Here is a 25,008-nt window from a genome sequence, read left to right as displayed (position 1 = left end):
CATCCTCAAAACATAGTTTGGAAACCAGTGAATTAGAGCATTCTTTTCAAGCTTTTAATTCCTATTAAATGCAAGCACTCCTCGTAGTAACAGTATGTCAGGAGTCTCAAATTAGCAGGTTAAATCTAGCTGGAACACATGTTTGGTTTTGCCAAGATGCGTTTTCTTAATCTTATATTTGGATTTCTAGTCAAGACCCAAGCACTCCTATTCCCATAGGATACTCCTGATTTTCTCTTACACTTCAGTTCAGTTCAGTCGCTCAGTCATGTCCGACTCTTTGCAGCCGCATGAACTGCAGCACCCCAGGCCTCCCTGTCCATCACCAACTCCCAGAGTTCACTCAAACTCATGTCCATCGAGTCGGTAATGCCATCAAGCCATCTCATTCTCTGTTGTCCCCTTCTCCTCCTGCCCCCAATCCCTCCCAGCATCAGAGTCTTTTCCAATGAGTCAACTCTTCGCATGAGGTGGCCAAAGTACTAGAGTTTCAGCTTTAGCATCATTCCTTCCAAAGAACACTTTTGATCTTTTGTTTTTTTTGATCTTTATTTTATTTTAAATTTTAATTTATTTATTTTAATTGGAGGCTAATTACAATATTGTATTGGTTTTGTCATACGTCAACATGTATCCACCATGGGTGTACACATCTTCCCAATCCTGAACCCACCTCCCACCTCCCTCCCCATACCATCCCTCTGGGTCATCCGAGTGCACCAGCCGCAACCATCTTGTGTCCTGCATCAAACCTAGACTGGCGATTCATTTCTTATATGATATTATACATGTTTTAATGCCATTCTCCCAGATTATCCCACCCTCTCCCTCTTCCACAGAGTCCAAAAGACTGATCTCCTTTAGAATGGACTGGTTGAATCTCCTTGTAGTCGAGGGGACTCTCAAGAGTCTTCTCCAACACCACAGTTCAAAAGCATCAATTCTTCTGCACTCAGCTTTCTTTATAGTCCAACTCTCACATTCATACATGACCACTGGAAAAACCATAGCCTGAATTAGACGGACCTTTGCTGGCAAAGTAATGTCTCTGCTTTTTAATATGCTGTCTAGGTTGGTCATAACTTTCCTTCCAATGAGTAAAGTCTTTTAATTTCATGGCTGCAGTCACCATCTGCAGTGATTTTGGAGCCCAAGAAAATAAAGTCTGACACTGTTTCCACTGTTTCCCCATCTATTTCCCATGAAGTGATGGGACTGGATGCCATGATCTTCGTTTTCTGAATGTTGAGCTTTAAGCAACTTTTTCACTCTCCTCTTTCACTTTCATCAAGAGGCTTTTTAGCTCCTCTTCACTTTCTGCCATAAGGGTGGTGTCATCTGCATAGCTGAGGTTATTGATATTTCTCCTGGCAATCTTGATTCCAGCTTGTGCTTCTTCCGGCCTTGCCCTTTGAATATCTAAGTGTTCATCCACTCACATCTTAGTAAGAATCATTTTTACCAATTTCTTTGATGCTTCGTGAAGGTTTGGAATATGTGTCACGGTATAGAAAAATGAAAACAGAAGACCCTGAGCTCAGATGGACAGCCGCATAAAGATAATCTAGATAATCTAGTATCTACATAATCAATAGTAGACCTTTAATGCTGCCCAGCAGTTATACTGTTTCCTTTGTCTAGTCATTCTCCCATTCTTTTAAGTGAGAATATCATTCTTCTATCCTCTTCTAAATCCAGCACCTTATCCTCATCTCATTACATCCTTTTGCTTCCTATTTGATTGAGAAAGTAGAAGCCTAGAAGAGAATTTCCATGAGTTTCTGTTGCCACACTTACCCTCCTGCCTGCATCTGTGTCTACACTTTGCTTCTCTCCCATTATTATGAACTTGCCTCTACTCTTACCATAAGCCACACTCCCTCCCTATTCTGTTCTCTCTCCTACTCAAGATTCTTGCTCCAGAAGTTCTCCTCTGTCCCACATTATTAACTTTCCCTCTCTATTACATCATTCCCATCAAATACAATTATGCTATCATTTCATCCATCTTAATAAAGATTCTTCTTGACTCTTCACTCTTTTACCTTTTAGCTGTCATCCTATTTCTTTTGTTTCCTTTTGATTTCTTTAAAGTTGAGAGTCGTGAATCTATGCTAATTTGCTGAAACTAATTTTATTGGTTATGGCAGAAAAATTAGGATTCCTAGATTCAGCAGTGCTTTGTCATGCCTGTTTCACAATTACACATGAATCATTTCAAAATGAATCCAAATGTTAGACCATATTCTCTTCAGTTGAAGATAAAATAGTTTCTATGGTGTTGTAAATGAATATAAATTTTTCTACATTATGTGAGTAGACCCAGAATGGTTTTAAGAGTAAGAATAGCACCTGATTCATCTTGATCAATTAGGTAATCTGGGTTTCAGGGCATTTTCCAAGGCTGTAGAAAGATTTTATCAGCATGTAGGGAGTCAGACCAGGTCAAAAGTTAAGTGATAAATGTTCGATTTCTTCCGGTTGAAACAAGTCCGATTTTCCTTATTGTTGGAGATCACTAGAGTAGATACTGTTAAACTCTAAACTTTGATCACTTAAAAATTAAGGGTTATTTTCTTTGACCATTCTGTCATATGTCCTTAAGATAAAATTTAAAAAGTTAAATTCTAAACACTCCTGAAATTCCCTCATAAAGTTAAATTAACTTTTCATTATATATGAATATGACTTTATAAAGTATCATAAAATGAAGAAATAAGCTTGTCTTTATAAACAGATTAACATTTTATAAATAACCTTTTCTGACTTGTTTATAAAAAGCAAAATGGTCAGACATTTTTCCAATAGGAACTATTTTTCATTTTTAAATACTAAGTTGCCTTTACGATGATTTAAGAAAGTTAAAGTAGTTTTTTTATAACTTTATTTGGCCTGTTTATTACACAACTGTTATGGAATTTCACACATCTATTTCAGTACGTAGCTCCTCATAGACTACTACGCTGTTTCTCAATTTTAATAGGCCTCATTTATCCTGTAAATAAACCTACATTTTCTTACCTGATCAAGTGAGCAAACAATAAGGGTCAGATGTGGCAAACACTTTAACAAAAAGCACATGTCTGGCTGTCAGGGTGAAGTAGAGTCATATCAGGATTGCTTGAAGTTATTAATGGCAGTAAAATTTATGCTTCCTCCTGTTTTCCCAATTAAATCAAGAAGCCTTTTTTCTTAGGATTCTTCTATCACCAGCTGGTTCCAATACTCGGTGTGTGAATATTGCCTGGGGTGTCTCCAATTCTAGGTGGTAAAAGCTGACCAAAGCACATTAACTGAATGATGTGAGCCTATAGGCTTGAAAGCAGCCATTGTTAAGGGCTTTATTTTGGACCTTATCATTTTTACTACAAATATGCATATTTTGTAGTGTATTATAAATAAGTTGTAGTATGCTCTGGATGAAAGAATACTCCAGACAAGGCAAAATTGAAATGTTGAAAATATTTAAAAAAAAAAAACCCACATGACAGAATGTACCACTGTACATACTAAAGAGAAAGGGCTTCCATAATGGCTCAGCTGGCAAAGAATCTGCCTGCAATGCAGAAGACCCAGGGGATGTGGATTTGATCCCTGGGATGGGAAGAACCCCTGGAGGAGGAAATGGCAAACCACTTTAGTATTCCTGCCTAAAAAAATCCCATGGACAGAGGAGCCTGGTGGGTTACAAAAGGTCTTAGAGTTGGGCATGACTGAGCGACTAAGCACAGCACAGCACATAGTAAAAAAGAGTGAAAATATGTCAAAAGTGCTGAATTTTGGAGTACTTATTTCATGAATATGTCTTAATGTGACAGAACTGTTAAGTTTAATGGTAGATTTACAGTTTAAGTTTTGTTACAGTTTTTAAATTAAGTAATTGGGCACAAAAATCCTCCATAATCCATTGTATCACAGAACTATTTTTACACTTGTTTTCATACTGATCATTGTAACCTATAAATTCTGTCATCCCTCCCCAGCTCATGGTTTAAAACTCTTGGCTTTTATCTATTAATATCAAATCTCTGTTAGAAATGACTGAACAAATCCGTTCTAGAAAAGAAGACTATCCAGTAGAGTTGCAATCTTAAAAATTGGTTTCTCCAAATTCAAGTTTTAACTAACGCTATCAATCTAGTCATGCTGGTTAGGTAGCTGCAGTATGTGCTCTAATAAGTTAAACAAAAAACGATATGGAAACATGTACAAAGGAACATCTAATATACTTGCAATATATTTTTTAGTGTATTCCAATATAGTCAATACATATGTTCAATAATTGTTGCAGTTATCTTTTAAGTGATTTTCCCTGTGACATTTTTCATTATATTGATAGAGCATTAAGGGCTCCAACTCTACTGTAAATTTAAAGGCACTTATGAATTTTGAAGTATGCTGTATTCACATAGACTTTCCAGGGGTAATTCATCACTTTAATGCTGCTCTATTCTAATAAAGGGGGTGTTCATATTCCCACTTCTCTTATCTTTTCATGGACCCTTTGTGACTTCAAAGGGAGTTTTCTGCTTTGAACGAAGACATGGAGTGCAGAAGGGAATGAGAATCTGGCTAATAATGTGGCCCATAACTTGTGTTCTCACTCTGTTTTTACAAAGTGTTGGGCTGGGTCTACTGCAGAAGCGGAAATTTGGCTTTGAGTTCTGGTGTTCAGAACTCATGTCTCTGCTTGACTGAACTGTGAATGGAAAATCCCAAGTGTCTTACAAAATTAGTAGCTAAATGATGTTTTTACTAATCACTTGAGATGAAAAAAAAACTGGAGACATTTAAAAATTCAAAACCCATCAGCATGCGTTTGCCCTTTAATTGGCAGAAAATCAGTCATGAGAGCAACCCAGAGTGGACTTTTTTCCTCCTTCAGCTGCTCCAGCTGAACTACAGCTGCAAATTTCTTTAAAAAGAAAAAAAAAATCTTGAGTGTACATTATAAGTGCAGTAATTCCCACAAAATCAGTTGCTGGAGTTAATGACCAGTTTGTTAAGGCATTAACTGCCCTCAGCTGGGAATGACCAATTTTGAGGCGAATGGCTGCACAACTGCTAAGATAATTCAGTAACGCTTTCAAATAATGATCCAGCTAATTAACGGTGAATTCCTGTGGAAATCCTATCGAAGTACTTATGACCTCTGTATTTAATAGCCAGTGAGTTCATCATGATTCATGTTTATTACCATAAATACCAAAGGAATCATAATGACTAGGCCGTTTTTTTTTTTTTTTTTCATCCCGCGCTTATTACTTGAACAGATCTGACTAAGCCACCTCTAGTCATTAAGGACCTTAGTTCCCAAAATATTCAATCTTTTCACTGCTCTACTCAGAATTCACAGAGGCTTTGGTGCTATGCCAGCATAGCAACTATTGGCAGACTGTTTTAACTTGGGATGCCATTAGGGAATAATTGATGTCTATAAGTCTTAAAGGAACCCTTTTGAAATGTCTGCCATTTGTAGGATGTGGAGAAATCATAGTTGGTTAGCTAGAGTTTATGGTTCTTAATCATGAGTTCTTATGGGAAAATTGTAACTCCCAGTCCCAGATTCCTTTAGGATATGCAAGAATTTTGGGGGATTTATTTTTTAAGAACACATCTTTTCTACCAGTGAGTGAAGAAGACTATTAAGGATAAGCCTCAATTTTACTTGGACCATTTAATCTCTCTTAATGGCTGTTTATTGCTATGTGATTATTTAAATTTTTTTTTTTAAGCAATAGTTAATAATACACGTTGGCTGCCAGAAAGCCTCTACTTTCTGTGTGCAGCTGTGTTTGAAGAGAGGAATTCGGGTATTTCCAGACACCTTCTCCCTCCAGGTACTCCCTTTTTTCCTCCAATGCTTTGTCCTTCTGCTGTAGCTGTCAGATATCTGCTAGATGCCATTAGGTATAGGCTGTGTTTTTATGAAGCAATCAATCATTTGTATAGTCATTTATGATTCAATGAGTAAGATACCTGTGGTTCATATACTATAATCTTCCTATCTTGCAGTTCTTGAGGGGAGATTGGAAATATGTGATTTGTAACAATAAAAGAAGTTAGAACCATCGAGGTAATATATAGGTAATAAGACAATTTATAAAATATTTACATCATTTTTTAATAAAAGGACAAGTGTCATTTTATATTTTTTTCATTTCCTAAATACAAAATGAGAAGAAAATCAATTTTATAGTTATTTGCAAATCAATTGATTGAATTCTAAGGAAACTTTACCCAGATGAAATCTAGAAGACGTATCAGCAAATTGGGTACATTTGCTGATATGACCTCTGGGTACAATATTGTAGTCCCTTAGATCTATCATCACCCCCTTTCACACTTTCCTCAAGGGAAAAAAATATACATCTCTGGTGTAGTGCTGGTTGTATTTCAGTTTCTATTGTATAGTTGTGCTCAGCTCAAACAAATGGGACACACCTATACATTTTATTTGCCTGGGACTTGCTACTTAAAGATAAGTGAAGTAATATAGTTAATTGTGAGGTTTGTCTTCTGTGTTTTCAGACTTTTTCTCTCTGTATCCTTTCATCTTATAGCCCATCACCTCCACAGCTGTTCCCTACTCTAGGAGTGAAATGAAGTTCTGTTACAGGACAGAAAGAAGAGAGGTTCACAGTGTGTTTGTGGTAGTGGTGGTGGAAGAACACATACTGGTGACAGTTATCTATCCTTTGATCATTTTCGTTTCCCAATTTTTGTTCTGAGTAAGGGGTTTATAACCCTGTCAGAATGAGAGGCTGATGAAGGGTTCAGATGAAGCCGATAGGGGTCACTGAACGGAGCCTTGAGACAGAAGATGACTCTCCTAAGACTGTCCTTTGGGTATAAAAGAGCTTTATAGGAAAGTGACTGGGAGCAAGTGGCTCAGCTGCAGGGGCAGAATATACCTGTGAACCCTGTATAGCCATCTCAGAGGAATCTTGACTGCTTCTTAAACCTGCATTACCTCTAAACTACAGTCAAATCTTGAGGATAGAAAACCACAAAGATAGCATATATATTAGGAAAATGTGATATGGCAGAAACCAACACAAAATTGTCATTATCCTTCAATTAAAAATAAATTTAAAAGAAAATGCAAGAATAGTGTTCTATTGGTAAAACAGAAAGATTATTTTCAACATAATAATAGTAAGTAATGGCATTTATTTAATCAGTTTATTGTGTATCAGACTCAGTACTAATTGTTTTACCAGGATTCTCTCACCTAATCCTTACATACCAACTCTTTGAGATAGATATAGTTGTTATTCCAGTTTCATAGATGAAGAAACTGAAACACAGAAAATTTAAATAACACTCAGAAGGCCATTTTTCCTAGTAAGTGGCAGAGCCACAAATTGAACCTAAGCAGTCAGCCTCTAGGGCCTGGGCTTTGAACCACAATGTTATACTGCCTCTATTTACCACTTTATTCAACTTTTAAGCATTTAAGCACCTCATTTTTCTCATAAAATCAAGCTCTGCTTGATAGCAGTTCTTGTCCAATTCAGTGAGAATGAGTTTCAGAACGGCTATAGGTCTAGTCTCCCATACTGCTCGGATCACAATGTAATTTGTCCCTGTCAGGATCTTTCATCCATTGGAACCTATTGCATCTGGACACAGGTACTCTGATAAATAACTGATTGCTTTTCTGCATTTCATCTCCCTTCTTCCCCTCTTCTGTCATCTTCTTACCTTTTTTTTCCCAAGACCCCCAGATCCTATAGAGTCCCTTCTTAACTGCATTTTCTGTCTGTACTGTGCCTCTAAGGAATAATGATAATAATTCCTGTTTATTAGGTTTTATTTCACCCTTTATGCTATTTCCTGGAAGGCCTACTTTAACTAGAGAGTACGTGCACACAGGCTTTAGAGTCAGACCTAGGTTTGAATCTCAGATTCATAGCTGTTTCCTTTTGAAGGATTCATAACCTTAATGAATGTCATTAGCTCTCTCCAAATCAAAGATAATATCTACCTCTTCAGTTTTAAGGGTTAAATGAGAAAATATATGCTTAACATACAATAGGAACTATCAAGTTTGCTTAATTCTGTCTTCCTCTCTCTCAAAGAATTATAGTTATGTAAACATTGGCTGTCCACCAATCTTTTGGGATAGCCTTGTATCCCTTAAACTTCTATTCCCTTCAGTCTTTTCTTTTTAGCACATTTTGGGATTATGATAATCATGTTAGGTAAAGATTATGGGAAATTAGGGATATATATATATATTCTGGAGAAGGCAATGGCACCCCACTCCAGTACTCCTGCCTGGAAAATCCCATGGATGGAGGAGCCTGGTGGGCTGCAGTCCATGGGGTCTCTAAGAGTTGGACACGACTGAGCAACTTCATTTTCACTTTTCACTTTCATGCATTGGAGAAGGAAATGGCAACCCACTCCAGTATTCTTGCCTGGAGAATCCCAGGGATAGGGGAGTCTGGCGGGCTGCCGTCAACGGGGTCGCACAAAGTTGGACACAACTGAAGCGACTCGGCAGCAGCAGGGATATATTCAGAGATTTTTTAAAATAGAAGATCACAGATAAAGAATTAGAAAGGTATAGGAGAACTCAAGGAGCTTTCACCTTTCTCTGTCCCATGATATATGGGGAGGGGAGAAGGAGAAAGCAAGCACAGAAGAACAGAGTTAAAACAGGTAGCACAATGAATCATCCTACTTTTTGAAACTAGAGGATTTTGCTGTGTTAAAAAAGAAAGTAATGTATTAATAAGCTATTGTATCTGAGATGTTTCTGGCATATGTTATCCATCTACTTTTTAAAAATGACTGTAATTTTAGGACTGTAGACTTTCTATTATATCACATACCCTTTCTCCTGAGTTGTCCTTTGTAAGTGATAAAGATATAGATACATAATCACATATAATATGTATACACACATACATATGTATACACACATATAATTTGCTCTAGAAAACCTTCCTTGTTATCCTGTTTATGGAGCACAGATCTCTTAAAAGTGAATCTTTGTTTCCTCTTGCCTTTCATGAATGGATGTACCACAAGAACCCTGCAGTTTAGGATCTTTTAACTAATACCAGCAGTAGAGAAACTCTTCTCAAACAGAATAGCATCCTATTTCATTCTTAGTGCTACTCTGAATTTTAATGTTTGATGATTTACTTTGATATTAAAAAATCGTTTATTTTAGATATTGAGTTCTCTGTTTCTTTTACCATTTATTTAGTATTGCTTCCCTGGTAGCTCAGAGGGTAAAGCGTCTGCCTGCAGTGCAGGAGACCTGGATTCGATCCCCAGGTCGGGAAGATCCCCTGGAGAAGGAAAAGGCAACCCACTCCAGTACTCTCGCCTGGAAAATGCCACGGATGGAGGAGCCTGCTAGGCTACAGTCCATGGGATTGCAAAGAGTCACACACACGACTGAGCCACTTCACTTCTCCATATTTCATTCTTAGTGCCATTCTGAATTTTAATGTTTGATTATTTACTTTGATGTTAAAAAATATTTTAATTTGAATATTGATTCCTCTGTTTCTTTTACCATTTATTTAGTAAGTTGTGTGACTTAGAATCCTACTGATCAGTTAATCCATTACATAGAGAAAATACCTTCAAATAATATTTTGTAAAAACTAAGTAGGACTAGAACCTACCCACAGGTGAACAGCATACAGAAAGAAGCTGGAATAGCAAGGAAAGAGATTGTGCCTTCAGAATATTGAGTTTACTGTTAGAACTTCCTTAAAAAGATTTTTAAATATCTCAGCCCCAGAAGAAAAGCTAAATACTGTAGAGTATACATACTCTGACCAAAACCCTAAGAGATACTTTTCCTCTCTAGAGAAGAAAGTTGGAATTTTTCATTTTTAATCTGCATATCATGCAAACCCAAGTCTTTTCTGTTAAGACTGCTCTCATCCCCAGAGCAGAATATTGAAGTTGGGAATACCCAGTTAGTCTCTACTTTTCTCTTTCTTGGAGTTATTTCACAATTTTTGAATTACATTTTCCTCCAAATGTAGGTTCTGCATATATTATATTCCAAGTGGTTGAGTATAGTGAATTCATAGATTTTTAGTTAAGATGAAAGTGTTTACTAGTGTGTATTCATCTGACAAACATATGCTAGATTTTACTGTTTCTGTTTTATGCCATGAAGTTATTTTTACATTGATATTGAGAGTCCCTAGAAATAGGCTCTAGCCAAACAATTTAAAAAGTGAGAGTCCCTAGAAATAGACTCTAGCCATACAATTTAAAAAGATGCAAAGTCTTGATTTTTTAAAATTCTTTTTTAACAATGTGCTTTACGCTATCATATGTCAGCGTATGTCAGTCTTTTATACCTGCTAATAATATCTCTTGAAAGACCATTTCACCTTATGATACAAAACTATTTGAGAGACATTGTAATGTACCTTTGGTGTGTATATAACTTCACCTCTGGTGAAGATTTTTGAGTCAGAGAGACCTGTGTTTAAAGCCCTGCTCAGCTGTTTAACATGGCTATGTAGGAAGTATTTTTCTCTGTTAGGTTCCCCTTCTGACACATAAAGATGACAAAATTGATTTGACAGACTGTTTTGAAGATTCACATTGTTCTTTCTTAGCATATGATATATTTTTGTCTAACATAATAAGCTCCATGAAAACAAGATTGTAGAAAGAGGCTCACAATATTTCTTAAATTTACCTGTAAAAGACCCTTGGAGCTTTTACTTAAAACACTTCTGTGTTACATCTGAAGATCTTATAAAACCAGTGACGTCTTTGTGCTTATTTTTTCAGTTTTAGCCTCTGATTTTTTAAACATAACATTGTGTTTTTTTCCAGCTTTATTGAGATCTAATTGATGTAGCAATTGTAAGTTTAAGGTGATAACTTGATATATATATATATATATATATATGTATTGTAAAATATGTTAAGTTTAGATATAAGGTTAGTTACCTATACCACTGTAAGGTAAGTTAAGGTTAGTTACCACATCTATCACCTCACACAATACTTTTTTTCTGGCTGTGAGAACTTTTAAGATATATTCTCTTAGTAACTTTCAAATATACAATACAGTTAACTAGTTATAGTTAACTAATTGTTTACTATAACAGCTCCTCTCGTGGCTCAGACAGTAAAGAATCTGCTGCAGTACAAAAGGCCCAGTTTCAATCCTTGGGTTGGGAAGATCCCCTGGAGAAGGGCACTGCAACCCAGTCTAGTATTCTTGCCTAGAGAATTGTTAACTATAGTCACCTTGCTTCTTAAATATTAAAAGTAGAATCAATCAGCAGATATTTTTTGACAAAATTCCATATACAGATCCTGTAAGAATACCAAAGTTTATGTCCTCTAAGAATTGCTAACCACCTTACAAAGATGTATCTAATATCTGAAAAATTCAATAAGAATATAAATTAGTATTATAAAAAAACAAAGTATTTTAGTAATTTTGTACTATAGTTGACATAGGAATACAGGTGCTGAAATTGTCTTCCTTGTTAAAATATATGTAAAATTTTCTTGATATATTAATTAAATTTATGTACGTATTTGATTTTTTTTAAATTCCAAATATCTCCCAAGATACAACCAAAACTTTTTAAAGAATATTATTTTTTGGATAAAACTTTTTAGCAAAACAACTTTTCTAGCTCAAGTTTTGTCACTGACTTTGAGATCATATAAAGATCCTCAAAATATGGTATATGAAAGCATATAGAAGGATTAAATGACATATTCAAGTTCCATTTTATTTTTCAAATCTATGATATATTATTCACTTTCCTTGTTTCAGTTTCAAGGTGTATAAAACGAGAATAATCTTACCTCAAAGTTCTAAGACAATCCTTAGACTATGCTTGTTAGTCTATATTATACCCTTTAGCAATTCATAGTCATATATTTTTTTCTGTTCGATCTATCAATGTTATTTATTTATTTATTTTAATATAAATTTATTTATTTTAATTAGAGGCTAATTACTTTACAATATTGTATTGAATATAGTCATATTTTTTTAATGTTGCAAATACTGTTCTACTTTTTATCATTTATGTTTTTCCCAGTTTCTGATTCATAGAAATTAAATAAACTTTTTTGTTTACTATATTTACTGTACATATCACTGAAATGTGTTAAATATATTTTGATAAAACAGGAGGGATGGGGAGGCCAGTGGCCAAATCTACATTTTAGTGGGCTGCTGAGAACAATTAATTCTTCAGTTTGTGATTAACTTTTTTCAAAAGTATACCTTGTAAAATACTTGCAATTTCTTGGAACTTAGTGATATTTCACCGTTGGTATGCTCCAGATTTTGGAATTGAAATCAGTCCAGTTCAGTCGCTCAGTCGTGTCCAACTCCTTGCAGCCCCTCCTTGCAGCACTCAGGCTTCCCTGTCCATCACCAACTCCCGGAGCTTGCTCAACTAACTTTTGGCTGTGCTAGGTCTTCCTGGCTGGGCAGGCTTTTCTCTAGTTGTGGCAAGCAGGGAAATTGAAATAGGAAGCTCAAAATGTTCATATTTTTCTAAATTAGAAAAATTTCATATTTTCTAAATTAGAATTTGTATAAGGATTTTTATTGATTCCATAGTTTAAAAGTTTTAATGCATTAATTTGAGTTTATTATACAAATAATTAATTTCTTTGTGGTCATTGCATGCAAAGCATAGCATAATATAAAATCTCACCATATCCATGATGTCTTATTTCCAGGCAATGAAAACTACAAACAAATAGCAATGTGTGTTCTTTACCACATAAGCATGGATGACCGCTTTAAATCAATGTTTGCTTATACTGACTGCATACCACAGGTGAGTGGTTTAAGTGTTTTTTTAAAAAAGCGTTTAAAAAATGTGTTTTTTGCTTTCTTCTCTTGATTTGTCAAATAGCTTTTTTCTTTAAAAATTCCCTCCTAAAAGTAATATAAATTTGTTATATACAGTCTGAAAGTACAGACAGTATAAAAACGAAAATAACTTTCTAATTTATCCCATAAAAACTGATGTAAATGAACATATGTAAGCAAATGAAAGAATATGGGAAAAAAATCATAGTATATAGAAGCTTAATCATATCTCAATTTTTTTCTTGAGTTTTAATTCCTAAAAGTAGAATTACTAAGTCAAAAGGTGTTTTGTGTATTTGACACAATATGGCCAAATTACCTTCCAAGAAGACGTGAGTTGATTTCTCCCAACTTTCATTTCACTTTTAACAACACTAGATACTATCATTTCTTTAAAAATGGAATGTTTGGGGTTTTTTTAAATTTGCATTCTGTGGATATTGATGAGATTGAACATTTGTTACATTTTTACTGTTGACATTATATTATAAATCTTTTACTTCTATTGATAATTTTTCCATTGGCATGTCAATATTTTGGGACTAATACATAAGATCTATATATATAATAACTATTTTAACTCCTTGTCATATTACAGACATTTCCCAACTTTGTCATTTGCCCTTTAATTTTGTTTGTGGTCGACTGTTTTAAATGCTTTGCATGCTCGGATGAAAAAAATGCTTCATCAAAATACTTTTACTTTCTTTTATAGCACTGTTCTCAAGAAAGATTTTTGCTACAACTCAGTTGTTTGGTATATTTCATATGTTAGGTTTATTTGTCTTGAAAGAGTTTAGTGATTTTTCTTTAGTGATTTTCTTTCATGGACTGTAAGGGTTGAGATTCGTTGTTGTTCAGTCGCTAAGTCGTCTCTAACTCTTTTTGCAACCCCATGGACTGTAGTCTGCTAGGCTCCTCTGTCCATGAGATTTCCAGGCAAGAATACTCAGGTGGGTTGCCGTTTTCTTCTCCAGGAAATCTTCTCAACTCAGGGTCGAACAAATGCATTGGCAGGCGGATTGTTTACCACTGAACCACATACGTATGTGATTTTACTCTTAGAGAATTTACATTCAAAATCACTATTGTGCCATTAATTTTATTAAACTGAGCTCTACTAATTTGATTACTATCTGATGATCAGAATACTAGTTGGGCTGATTTTTAATATTATTTTTTATAATATAGCTTTCTAAAATAGAGAAAGCAGGGATTCCCTGGTGGTTCAGTGGTAAAGAATCTGCCTGCCAATGAAACAGACATGGGTTTGATCCCTGATCCAGGAAGATCCCATATGCCTTGGAGCAAGTAAGCCCTTGTGCCACAACTGTTGAACCTGTCTCTAGAGTCTGGGAAGCACAACTACTGAGTGAGCCCATGTTCTGCAACTACTGAAGCTCGTGCACTCTAGAGCCTGTACTCCACAGGAGAAGCCACCCCAAAGAGAAGCCTGCACACCACAACTAGAGAGTAACCCCCAGTGCCCACAACTAGAGAAAATACCATGCAGCAACGAAGACCCAGCACAGCCAACATAAATAAATAAAAGAAAACTTGCAGGATGTATAATATACAATAAAAATGTAACAGTTTTAAAAGATACTTTAGAAGAATATGAATAGTAAATTATGCTTATTAAAGTAATCTTCTTAAGCCTCCTACTAGGTAATTCCTTATTAGCCTAATGTAAGTTACTAAATGTGTGTTATTTTGACAAATGATTAATATGTAGTAAAAAAAGACCATACCTTTTCTTTTTATTAATTCTTATTAATCCTTCTATTCATCCCAAATTAATAAAACAGTTCTAAAAATTGAATTTGCTATTCCAAAATTTTAATACTTTATCCACATGGAATTAAAAAGCTGATAAACTCTCAAGAATAATTTCTTAGGCTTTTAAGTCAGGGGATAAACTAATTATGCTTATTTACAGAAAGTAGACATCCTTCAAATATACTGCATATTTTATATAACATGGCAAGTTCTTATAGAGATAACACATGTCAGACTAGAGCTGATGCAAAGTGTAATCAAACTCTTTGTCAAACAAGTTTTCAATAAAAGAGTAGCCATGTCAAAGGGAGATTACAAGTGATTTACTACAGTCTCACTCCATATGTTCCAAAGGTTTTCCTTCACAATTTCAAAGGGTATTCTTTTCCAAACCCATTTAGTGTCAGAACTTCCTTGACTACAAGATACAAATTGGAAAGCAGTGACAAAAAAATAATATTTTGTCTCAATTGATTGTTTTTATCCAGATTAGATTTTAAAGAGATTGACATTAAATAAAAGAAATGTAAACTAAAAAGAGATGGAAAACTTACTTTGTTAAATGTTTAATTCAGAGTTACCCTTCTCTCTATACCATAGAATTTATAATCTCAAACATAAGATATAAAACTATTTTCAATAAATAATCAGAAATAAGTCTGTTTAGATTTCTATTGAAACATTAATATTATTATAGTTAAAAAACTGAAGAAAATTCTTCCATACCTTTTCAAGAGCAAAATTCATGCATATTTCCTTGCCAGATAATTTTCTAACATCAAACATTTCTGCAGAGGGATTTTCAGGATATTTATGATCTATATTTCGTGAACAGAATCTTCGAAAATTCATTCAGTGGTCATTGTTTGGCAGTTTTAATTTATTATATTCTGTTTTTAAAAGCTCAAAATGTCTTCAAGTTATTATACTGTAAACATCCTGAAACTTCTTAGTATGAAGCCATAGTTTGAGAAAGTAAATGATACTCTAGAATATGTTTGTTCCTAAAGTGCTATCCAGGCTATAACTTGTACTTATAAGGCTCAACTTTGACATATTGGGGAAAAATTGACATGGTTTAATTGCCACCTAGTGCCAATTATGAAAGTACATTGTAAAATAAAAGAAAGAAAATTTGGTATTACATTGAAATTTCCAGGCTTCCTTCAGAAATTAAAAAGATACTCCTTTCAGAAATATTGACTACTCAAAGTAATGTTTATAATACTAGCAGAGCTTTAAACTCATTTGTGACAGCAACTGATTAACTTTCTTAAATAAAACTATATATCTGGGTTTTGGAATATGTTAGAATTAATGTAATACTTTGTTCACTTCGAAATTATGCACATTAATTTTTGTGTAGTAAATATTGTGAAAAATTACAGATGAATTTTTCAAATGACAAGCCTAAAATAACTTTGAAAGTAGGAATGTTGTGTGCTTAGTTGCTCAGTCATGTCCAACTCTTTGCAACCCCATGGACTGTAGCCTGCCAGGCTCCTCGGTCCATGGGATTCTCCAGGCAGAATACTGGAGTGGGTTGCCATTTCCTCCTTTGAGGAATCTTTCCGACCCACGAATTGGACCCACAAATCGAACCTGCATCTCCTGCATTGGCAGATGGATACTTCACCGCTGAACCACATAGGAAGCCTGATACTAGGAAAGCGGTGATTAAATTGTCGTTCATATTCATTTCAGCAATCAAAAAGAATAGGTAGTATGGTCACATTCTTTAATTATGTTAGCTGTATATGTAAAGAAACTTTATAAACTGTGAAACACTGTACTAAAACAATATGCCATTAATAAATAGTTCTCACTATTTTGGAACCACTCAGAGTCCAATTTAAATACTCATTTTCTTAAGTGTGTTTACACTTAAGAAACCTATACTGTACTTTTAAAATTTTCTTCAGAATTTTATTAGTCCAAATAAACAGTGTCTTAACACTGCTCATAGAATAGCATTTCATAAACTAGATTAACCTAAAGAGGTTATATAGATACATAATGGTGGTCTTTTGGGGAAAAATTATTCTATTGATTCTTAAAGAGCTGGACTTTGGTGGAAATAGATTGAGATGCTCTATAATTAGAGCTCACTTTTGTAAATTATTTAACATTCAGAGTAGGTGTTATAAATTCATCATGCCTCATAATCTCTTCCACTATTATGTTGCTTTTCTTCTTTTGTATTTTATTACCTCTAAATATCCAATATATTCTAATTTTTTCCTCTCCCAGTATTCTATAAAATTTGGGGGTCAGGGCAAGTCTTTCTTCATATATGATCTTAATGGTCTCAGTGGGTGAATTGTTTCAGGTGAGCATACTTGGGGATAACCAGGAGTTAATGGTTGTATTCTAATAATAGTTAAGAGTACACATTAACAGTTCATTGTTATTTAGACCTCTGAGATGCATGTTTTGTTTAAATAGGTGCAAATGCCATCCAGATGCTTATAAAAAGTATTTATTGGTAATAGAATGGCCAGAGTACATGTTTAGGTAATGATGTCATGGTGTTATTTAATATTTTACCCTAGAACAGTGTGCAAGAATCTTCATAGTAATCCACGTTTTCCACCACAGTTGTCCTATTTGGCCCCTCTTTGATCTACATGCCTCTTTTTAGCCGAATGCTGGTAAACGTCCTTTCTGACAGCCCCCTTTGCTCCTGCCTGCCATTATCTGCTGAAGTTCAGAAACCAGAGCATCACTTCAAACAGCAGAGTTAGGGAGTAGCCAGTCAGAAGAGATTCCTGAGGCATGCAAAGTTCTGCCATAATCATTCAAAGATGTTTGGGTAGGGGGGTGGTGGTGGTAGAGGTGTATGTGAATATAGCGAGCTGTGGGGGTTGGCCTCTGGTCACTGGTAAATAAGTGAAGTCAGGTGCCAGAGAGTCTAGACACAGTGATTTCAGTCCTGTGTCTTTGGTATCTGATACTCAATATGGGACTTGTCTGATTGAACACTATTGCCTCTTCATTGCAAAGACTGAAGCCCTTTTAGTGCCTTCCTGTTAAATTAGTAAAAGATGACAATGAACATAGTTAAAACAGAACAAATCTAGTTTTAATATTTCCTAGTTGTTAGCAATTACATTTACTTTTGAAGTGCTGTAACAATCAAATTAAAGACAATGTTGCACATGGAATTTGAACTAAATATTTTAAAGTGTGAGTGCTCTAATTAAAATTTAAGTGTCTCTCTTACTGTGAAAAGCTAATTCTATATCATGATGTTTCTTTAACATTTAGTCTTGATTTGGGAATGTGGGGAGTTGGGTAAGGTTTTAAACCACCATTATTTTTTAAAAAGCTAGCTCCTGAATATTTCACCACAAAACTTAACATAGAAATTACAAAAACAAGGCAAAACAAAACCCCTCAGCTTCTAACAAATCACCTATAATGCCATTTTTAAGGGCAGGTTTCATACTACAAGATTAATTTCAAGTAAATAACAACATAGTTTGCCTGTTTAAGCGTTACCTTGATGTAACAAACAGACTTATGTTATTTTTAAAAAGCTTCTTGTATCAGGAGAAGTTTGAAAGAAATCTATATGTAGTAGGTTTTTAATTATAGTATGAAAAACATACTGTATATATTTACAGTACTGTCATCTACAGTTTTATTAATTTATAATTTAATTTTAACTGATAGTTAATATATAGGTAGCAAAATCTGTTAAATGTATATCCAGTAATTTAGGGTTGTTTTATCTATACCATAGATATTTTGTTGTTCTGCAACATTATTAAGTGTTAGTGAAAGATTCCACTAGTGGCAACATTTGTGTTAAAGAGGTGCTCTGTGAGAAAAGGCATGATACATACTAACCATTTACCGGCTATAGTGTTTTTGTTCAGTTCACAGCAAATAAATGAATTTTACACGCACACACACACACACACATACATACATACATACATACATACATACATACATATATGGGCTTCCCCAGTGGCTTAGCTGTGAAGAATCCACCTGCAGTGCAAGAGACAAGGGTTTGATCCATAGGTCGGGAAGATCCCCAGAGGAGGGCATGGCAACCCACGCTAATATTCTGGCCTGGTGGATCCCATGGACTGAGGAGCCTGGCGGGCTTCATAGTGTCACAAAGAGTGGGAGAAGTCTATAGGGTCACAAAGAGTGGGAGAAGTCCATAGGATCACAAAGAGTGGGACAAGACTGAAGTGACAGCACCCATGCACGTACACACACGTATACATATTGTTTTGTTAGACTGGTATCAAAGTGTTTTTTGGAGCAGCTTTAAGTGGATTTGTGTTTTTAATTCATTGCTAGTATATAAAAGTAAGATTAGTTTTTACAGACACATGATATGTTGACCACGTATCCTTTTTGAAACTGAGAAGTTATTTGGAACTAACATAGAAAATAACCACAAGATTTAACAGAATAAGGTCTAACCTATCAACAAAGACATGTTGATCTTAAAGGTATTGCCTCGAGATAAAACATAAGAAAATTTTAGGTGATAAATTTTAGGATTAACTTCCATATATTAGCAGTTTGACTAAGAGAAAAATATCTATATAATATGCATTGTTAATTTACTATTTACCAATAATAGTAGACTAGCTTCTCAAAAGTATGGCATAAGATTTGTCATTTCTGCTTTATTATAAAGCAGTGACCTCTTATCATGACAAATGTAGATATGGCTAAATGGCATAAGTAGCCTATCCTTTCCTTCCTCTTTTTCCGTCTGTTGTTTCCCAGACCCATCTTTCTTTCTCTTATTAAATAGAGTTTCTTTCCTTATTTTATATACATTCCTGGATGCTTGGGTCAGACCTTGCAGGTTCAGTTATCAACTGTAAATGACAATTCCTAAAATCATACATTCAGTCTGAACACATGTCTTCTAAAATTGTGTTTATAACTTTCATTGACTATCTGCGTGAGACTGTCACATAGGCAGCTTAAATTCAACATATCCAAAAGCCAAAATTACTGTCTTCCCTTTGAGGTTTTCTCCTATTCTAGTTTCTGTCTTTGGGTAAGCATTGGCACCATTGTTCGTGTTCAGGGTATAAACCTGGGAGTCATCTTTGTTTCTTCTTCTCCCTTAATGCCAACATCCAGTCAGTTATTAAATCCTGTTTGATTGTCTTTCCTAAATATATGTCTGAGCTGTCCTTTTTATCTCTATCCCCACTACTCTAACTAATCCGAGCAGCCATTGCCATACCTGGACTTTTCTGCTAGCCCTTTAGATAGTCTTAGCACATTTTCTTACACTATTTCAATCTGTTTTCTACACTGGTCAGATTTTCTTGAAACATAAATCTTATTCTGACGCTTTCCTTATTTGGAAGCCTTTAACATCTTCCCATTTTCCTTAGGATGAAGCCCCAAATCCATAACATGTACTTCAAGACCCTCCATTTTCTGGCTTTTACCTTCTTTTATCACTGTTTCCCTCATTCCATCCATGTTTGCTTTCTTTTAATTTCTCAGAAGAATGACATTTTTTCCTGCCTTATAACCTTTGCACAAGCTGTTTTCTTTGCTCAGAGTGTTCTACTTCCCCACGATATTTTAAATCCTTAAAAGAAAAGTCTTTATCTGATGTTTCTGTTACATTCTCCACTGTACTTGAAAGCTTATATTTAATACTGAGCATCTAATAGTTCACTAAGGTATTCAGTAGTAAAAGCCTACTCTATGTTAAAAATGTAATTGTATTATTTCCAACATACAATCTACGATAACATACTATGATTAAACATTGCCTATGTTTTTCATGTGTTCAGGGGTGTTTTAAATGAAATATGTCTTGTGCTTCTTGCTAGTTAATGAAGATGCTCTTTGAGTGTTCAGATGAACGAATTGACTTGGAACTCATTTCTTTCTGCATTAATCTTGCTGCTAACAAAAGGAATGTACAGCTTATCTGTGAAGGTTAGTGCCTTTGAGCTTCATGGATAATCTCTATAATATGCCAATGGCAAATGATAGAAAATAGATAATAAGGAATTAAGAATTTTAGTAAATATGTGAATTACATCTTTCTATAATTTAAAAAATTATAGCCCAAATCCTTAAATATCAGACTCATAAATATTCTTACATCATGAGCAGACTTACTCTCTGCTGCTGCTGCTGCTAAGTCGCTTCAGTCGTGTCCGACTCTGTGCGACCCCATAGACAGCAGCCCACCAGGCTCCCCCGTCCCTGGGATTCTCCAGGCAAGAACAGTGGAGTGGGTTGCCATTTCCTTCTCCAATGCAGGAAAGTGAAAAGTCAAAGTGAAGTCACTCAGTTGTATCTGACTCTTAGCAACCCCATGGACTGCAGCCTACCAGGCTCCTTCATCCATAGCATTTTCCAGGCAAGAGTACTGGAGTGGGGTGCCATTGCCTTCTCCAGTAACATTTAATAAACTGTTTTGTCAGTTACCCTTAATTGCAATTTGATTTTTAAAAATATTTTCTAGGTGAAACAAAACTTTTTATTTGTAAAGCAGTCTGTTACAGTGTAAGATGTTGCAGTACAAATGTATTAACTATTTGTTTCTGTAGTATCTTCGTAAAATGATTTGTCATGCATTTTGGTATTTCAGAGTTTGCTTAGTAGTTTTAACTTATTTGAGAAGTATACATGTAAGTTATCAAAAAGTACAAATGAGCAAATATGAAAAAATAAAAAATTTTATTTCCACTATCCAGAGATAGTCATAGGTAAAACTGGTACAATGCTTCTGCATATTGTAAATTAAAATGGGATTCTTTATGTTTGGTGACATGTTTTTTAAAGTTAATAATATCTGAATATCTTTCCATGTGATTAAATACTTTTATAAAATGTAATTGCCAGTAGCTGAAAAAATAGCTCATTAAAGGATTTTCCATCGTTTAATCTGCTGTTTGGATAGTTTGTGCCACTTTTTTTCTATTACAGACAATGCTACAGTACTTTTTCTTTCTTTGAATCTTTCATGTTTCCATTTTTATATTCTTAGGATAAATTTCTAGAAATGATATTTTTATGGATCAAAAAGTATTTATATTATACAAATTTGTGGTACACATTTCATATACATACTGTGTTTCCATTTATGTGATATTCTAGAAGAGGCAAAAATCTGTGTTTAAAAAGAAAATACAAAAAAGAGGAATGTGAGGAGGAGAAAAGAAAAGTAATTGTGTTGGGAAGATCAGCTAAGCACAAGGGAACTTTCTGCAGTGAATGGAAATATTCTGTCTTGACATAGTATATGAATTATAGAGAGGCATACATTTATTAAAATTAATAGATTCTATAAAATTTATGTATTTTCTGTGTGTAAATCGGGTTTCTTGAGAGCTGAAAATTTTAAAGATCATTAAATTTAAATGAACCTTAATTTTATTTGGGAATTTCTCTGTTGTTATTATCAGGAAACGGACTGAAGATGCTCATGAAGAGGGCTCTGAAGTTCAAGGATCCATTGCTGATGAAAATGATTAGGAACATTTCCCAGCATGATGGACCAACTAAAAATTTATTTATTGTAAGTGTTGTCTTTGGCTTTCTGTCTATTAAAATAGCCTGGAACTGAAGTTTTAAAGTGCTGTGTTTGGAATATAACTCTTCCTTAACTCTTGTCAAATATTAATTCATGACCCAAGTTGGTTCTTCTTGTTATCAACTTCCTTGAAAGTTTAGCTCCTAGAGATTTCAACCTAAGTTTTAATACTGTTTTTGTTTTATGATCCCTGTCCCTAACCCTTTCAACCTCCCTCCAGTTTTCTTGCCTTAAACCAATTCACCATAGACTCCCTTAGCAAGTTAGCAGTCCATGGGGTTGCAAAGAGTCAGACACGATTGAGTGATTGAAGAACTACAATTAAAACAAGAGAATCACATTTGATACTTATCTTCCTATGCATTAAATTATTAGATCAGTTCTTCTGTAGAAATATTTTAAATTTATATTGAATTTTGTTTTATTCAGGATTATGTTGGGGACCTTGCTGCTCAGATCTCTAATGATGAAGAGGAGGAGTTTGTGATTGAATGTTTAGGAACTCTTGCAAATTTGACCATTCCAGACTTAGACTGGGAATTGGTTCTTAAGGAGTATAAGCTGGTTCCGTACCTCAAGGATAAACTAAAACCAGGTCTGTGCTAAGTATTTCACTTCTGCATGATTATTTCTCTCTTTTGTGGGTAAAGCTGCTAGAGCAGTATTTTGTGACCATTATTATACTATGTTCCCAGGCCTCTAGCTCTAGCCCTACTTCTAATTTCTTTCTCCCAGAAAAGCAGTCACTAGTTCTCCTCTTATATGTATATACTATTTTCCCCAACAATGTTTTCTTAATATTAGTTTCCCTTTCCTATCCTGCCTTACTATTTTTTATCCACCCTTTCTAAAATTAACAAATAACCATCCTGCTCTACATGAGTTCACATGCACACACAAAGTTCTTTCAGGCATTGAAATGACTCTTCTATTTTCTGTGTTTACATTGTCATTCATTTATATTTTCAAAGACTTATTGAAAATACAATACCACCTCTCTACTACTCCAGAAACCATGAACTGTCATTGTGGAATGGAATTCTCTGAACATGGAACTTTGGGAAAAGGATAAATTTGTACACATGTTAAAGGTTCATAGGAACTGATTTAATAGCTTTCAATATCTTTTCTGTGAATTAGAATCTTGGAAATATAAACGGATTTGTATCAGGACATTTCAATGAAAACTTTCTGTGATGTTCACTTCACTAGGTGCTGCAGAAGATGACCTTGTTTTAGAAGTGGTTATAATGATTGGAACTGTATCTATGGATGACTCTTGTGCTGCGTTGCTAGCCAAATCTGGGATAATCCCTGCACTCATTGAGTTGCTAAATGGTAAATTATAATTTATCTTATTTTTATGCTAATATATAAACCCATTATCTGCAGTGATAATATATTATCTTGTTGCATTGCTCATCGTATAGCTACTTAAATTATATAGTTAGCAAAATGAATTAAATATACATTTTATGAGAATTAGATAGCATAATACCAAATAGCTTTAGGTTGCAAGGTTAAGAATGTTCCTATAAAGTGATTGAGGACCAATTTTATAGATAACTACCCTGCGCTTATCAACCTTGAACAGCTAAATATTCTGCCATTTATTCTTTCTGTTGAGCTTTGTCTTGGTTGAATTATATCTCTTTTCTTGCACAAACCCTTTTTTATAATAACTTGATTTCTGATCAGAAAGGTTTTTTAGGAAGTTAATTCTGATCATCTATTCCCTCCTGGATCCATATATAGTGTTGTCCTCTAAACTTTCTGCAATGAAGAAAATGTTCTCTATCTGCACTGTCCAATACATGTGGCTATTGAATACTTGAAATGTGGCTGTTGGGACTGAGAACCTGGATTTTAAATAAAATTTAAGTAAATTTAGTTAGCCACATTGGCTAGGATTACAATATAGGCTAGGAGTTCTAGATAGTCTTCCCCTTACCTTTATTTTGCTCTTAAGGACCCAGGTTCATTATTTTCCACTGCATACAAAATTTGTCTGACTCTGAATATATTTTATTAGGGCCAGGTTCTCTAGGACCTTGTTTTATTAGTCTGCTCGGACTGCCATAATAAAATATCACAGACTGGGTAGCTTAAATAACCGAAATACATTTTCTCATATTTCTGGAGGTTGGGAAGTCCTATTGAGGTGCCAGCTAATTTGATTCCTGGTGAGGTCTTTCTTCTTGGCTTGCACAAGGCCACCTTGTTATATCCTAACATCCTCATATGGTGGGGGGAGTTGGGCGGAGAGAGGGAGCAAGAGAAAGCACAAGCATACACAAGTGCTCTGGTATCCCTTCTTATAAGGTTACTAATCTTATAGGATTAGGACCCCAGCTTTATGACCTCATTTAACCTTAATTACTTCCTTCTAGCCCTATCTCTGAATATAGTCACATTTGGGTTTAGGGCTTCAACATATGAATTTTGGAGGGATGCACTTTGGCCCATAGCAGATTTACGTTAAAAGTAGCTAATTAGTACAGAAGTTAAATATGCTAATATGGAAAGCTTAAAAAGACTCTCTAATTTCAGTCTTTCTTTTACCAGATATATATGTATTTTATATTATTTTAATAGTCTTCTTTTGAAGTGTACATAAAGAAAAACACAAGTTATAGGTATATGTAAAACAGTGAATTTTTAAAATGAGAGTTCTCATGTTATTCCCACTTGTATAAGTAAATGAATTATTACCAGCACCCTAGAAATTCCTCTTCTGCCATGTCCCAGTCAATACCACCTTCTCCAGAGGGGTACTGTTTTTCCTCTTATCACCCATAGATGAATTTTGCTTAGTTTTCAACCTTTTAGA

At 34.7% G+C, this 25,008-nt stretch overlaps 1 protein-coding gene across 1 annotated transcript in view; it reads left to right on the top strand.

Annotated features, from left to right (window-relative positions):
* The window catches only part of KIFAP3 (kinesin associated protein 3), a 148,026-nt gene that overhangs the window by 66,523 nt on the left and 56,495 nt on the right, over window positions 1-25,008 (top strand). Inside the window, exons 11-15 of the mRNA XM_069545614.1 lie at window positions 12,715-12,815; window positions 20,464-20,572; window positions 22,051-22,163; window positions 22,608-22,773; window positions 23,391-23,516. Coding sequence (XP_069401715.1) covers window positions 12,715-12,815; window positions 20,464-20,572; window positions 22,051-22,163; window positions 22,608-22,773; window positions 23,391-23,516 — 615 coding nt within the window. The remainder of the gene's footprint in view (window positions 1-12,714; window positions 12,816-20,463; window positions 20,573-22,050; window positions 22,164-22,607; window positions 22,774-23,390; window positions 23,517-25,008) is intronic.

This window comes from Ovis canadensis, chromosome 12 (genome assembly GCF_042477335.2).
Source record: "Ovis canadensis isolate MfBH-ARS-UI-01 breed Bighorn chromosome 12, ARS-UI_OviCan_v2, whole genome shotgun sequence".
Classification (NCBI taxonomy): domain Eukaryota; kingdom Metazoa; phylum Chordata; class Mammalia; order Artiodactyla; family Bovidae; genus Ovis; species Ovis canadensis.
This window is presented reverse-complemented; position numbering and strand designations above follow the sequence as displayed.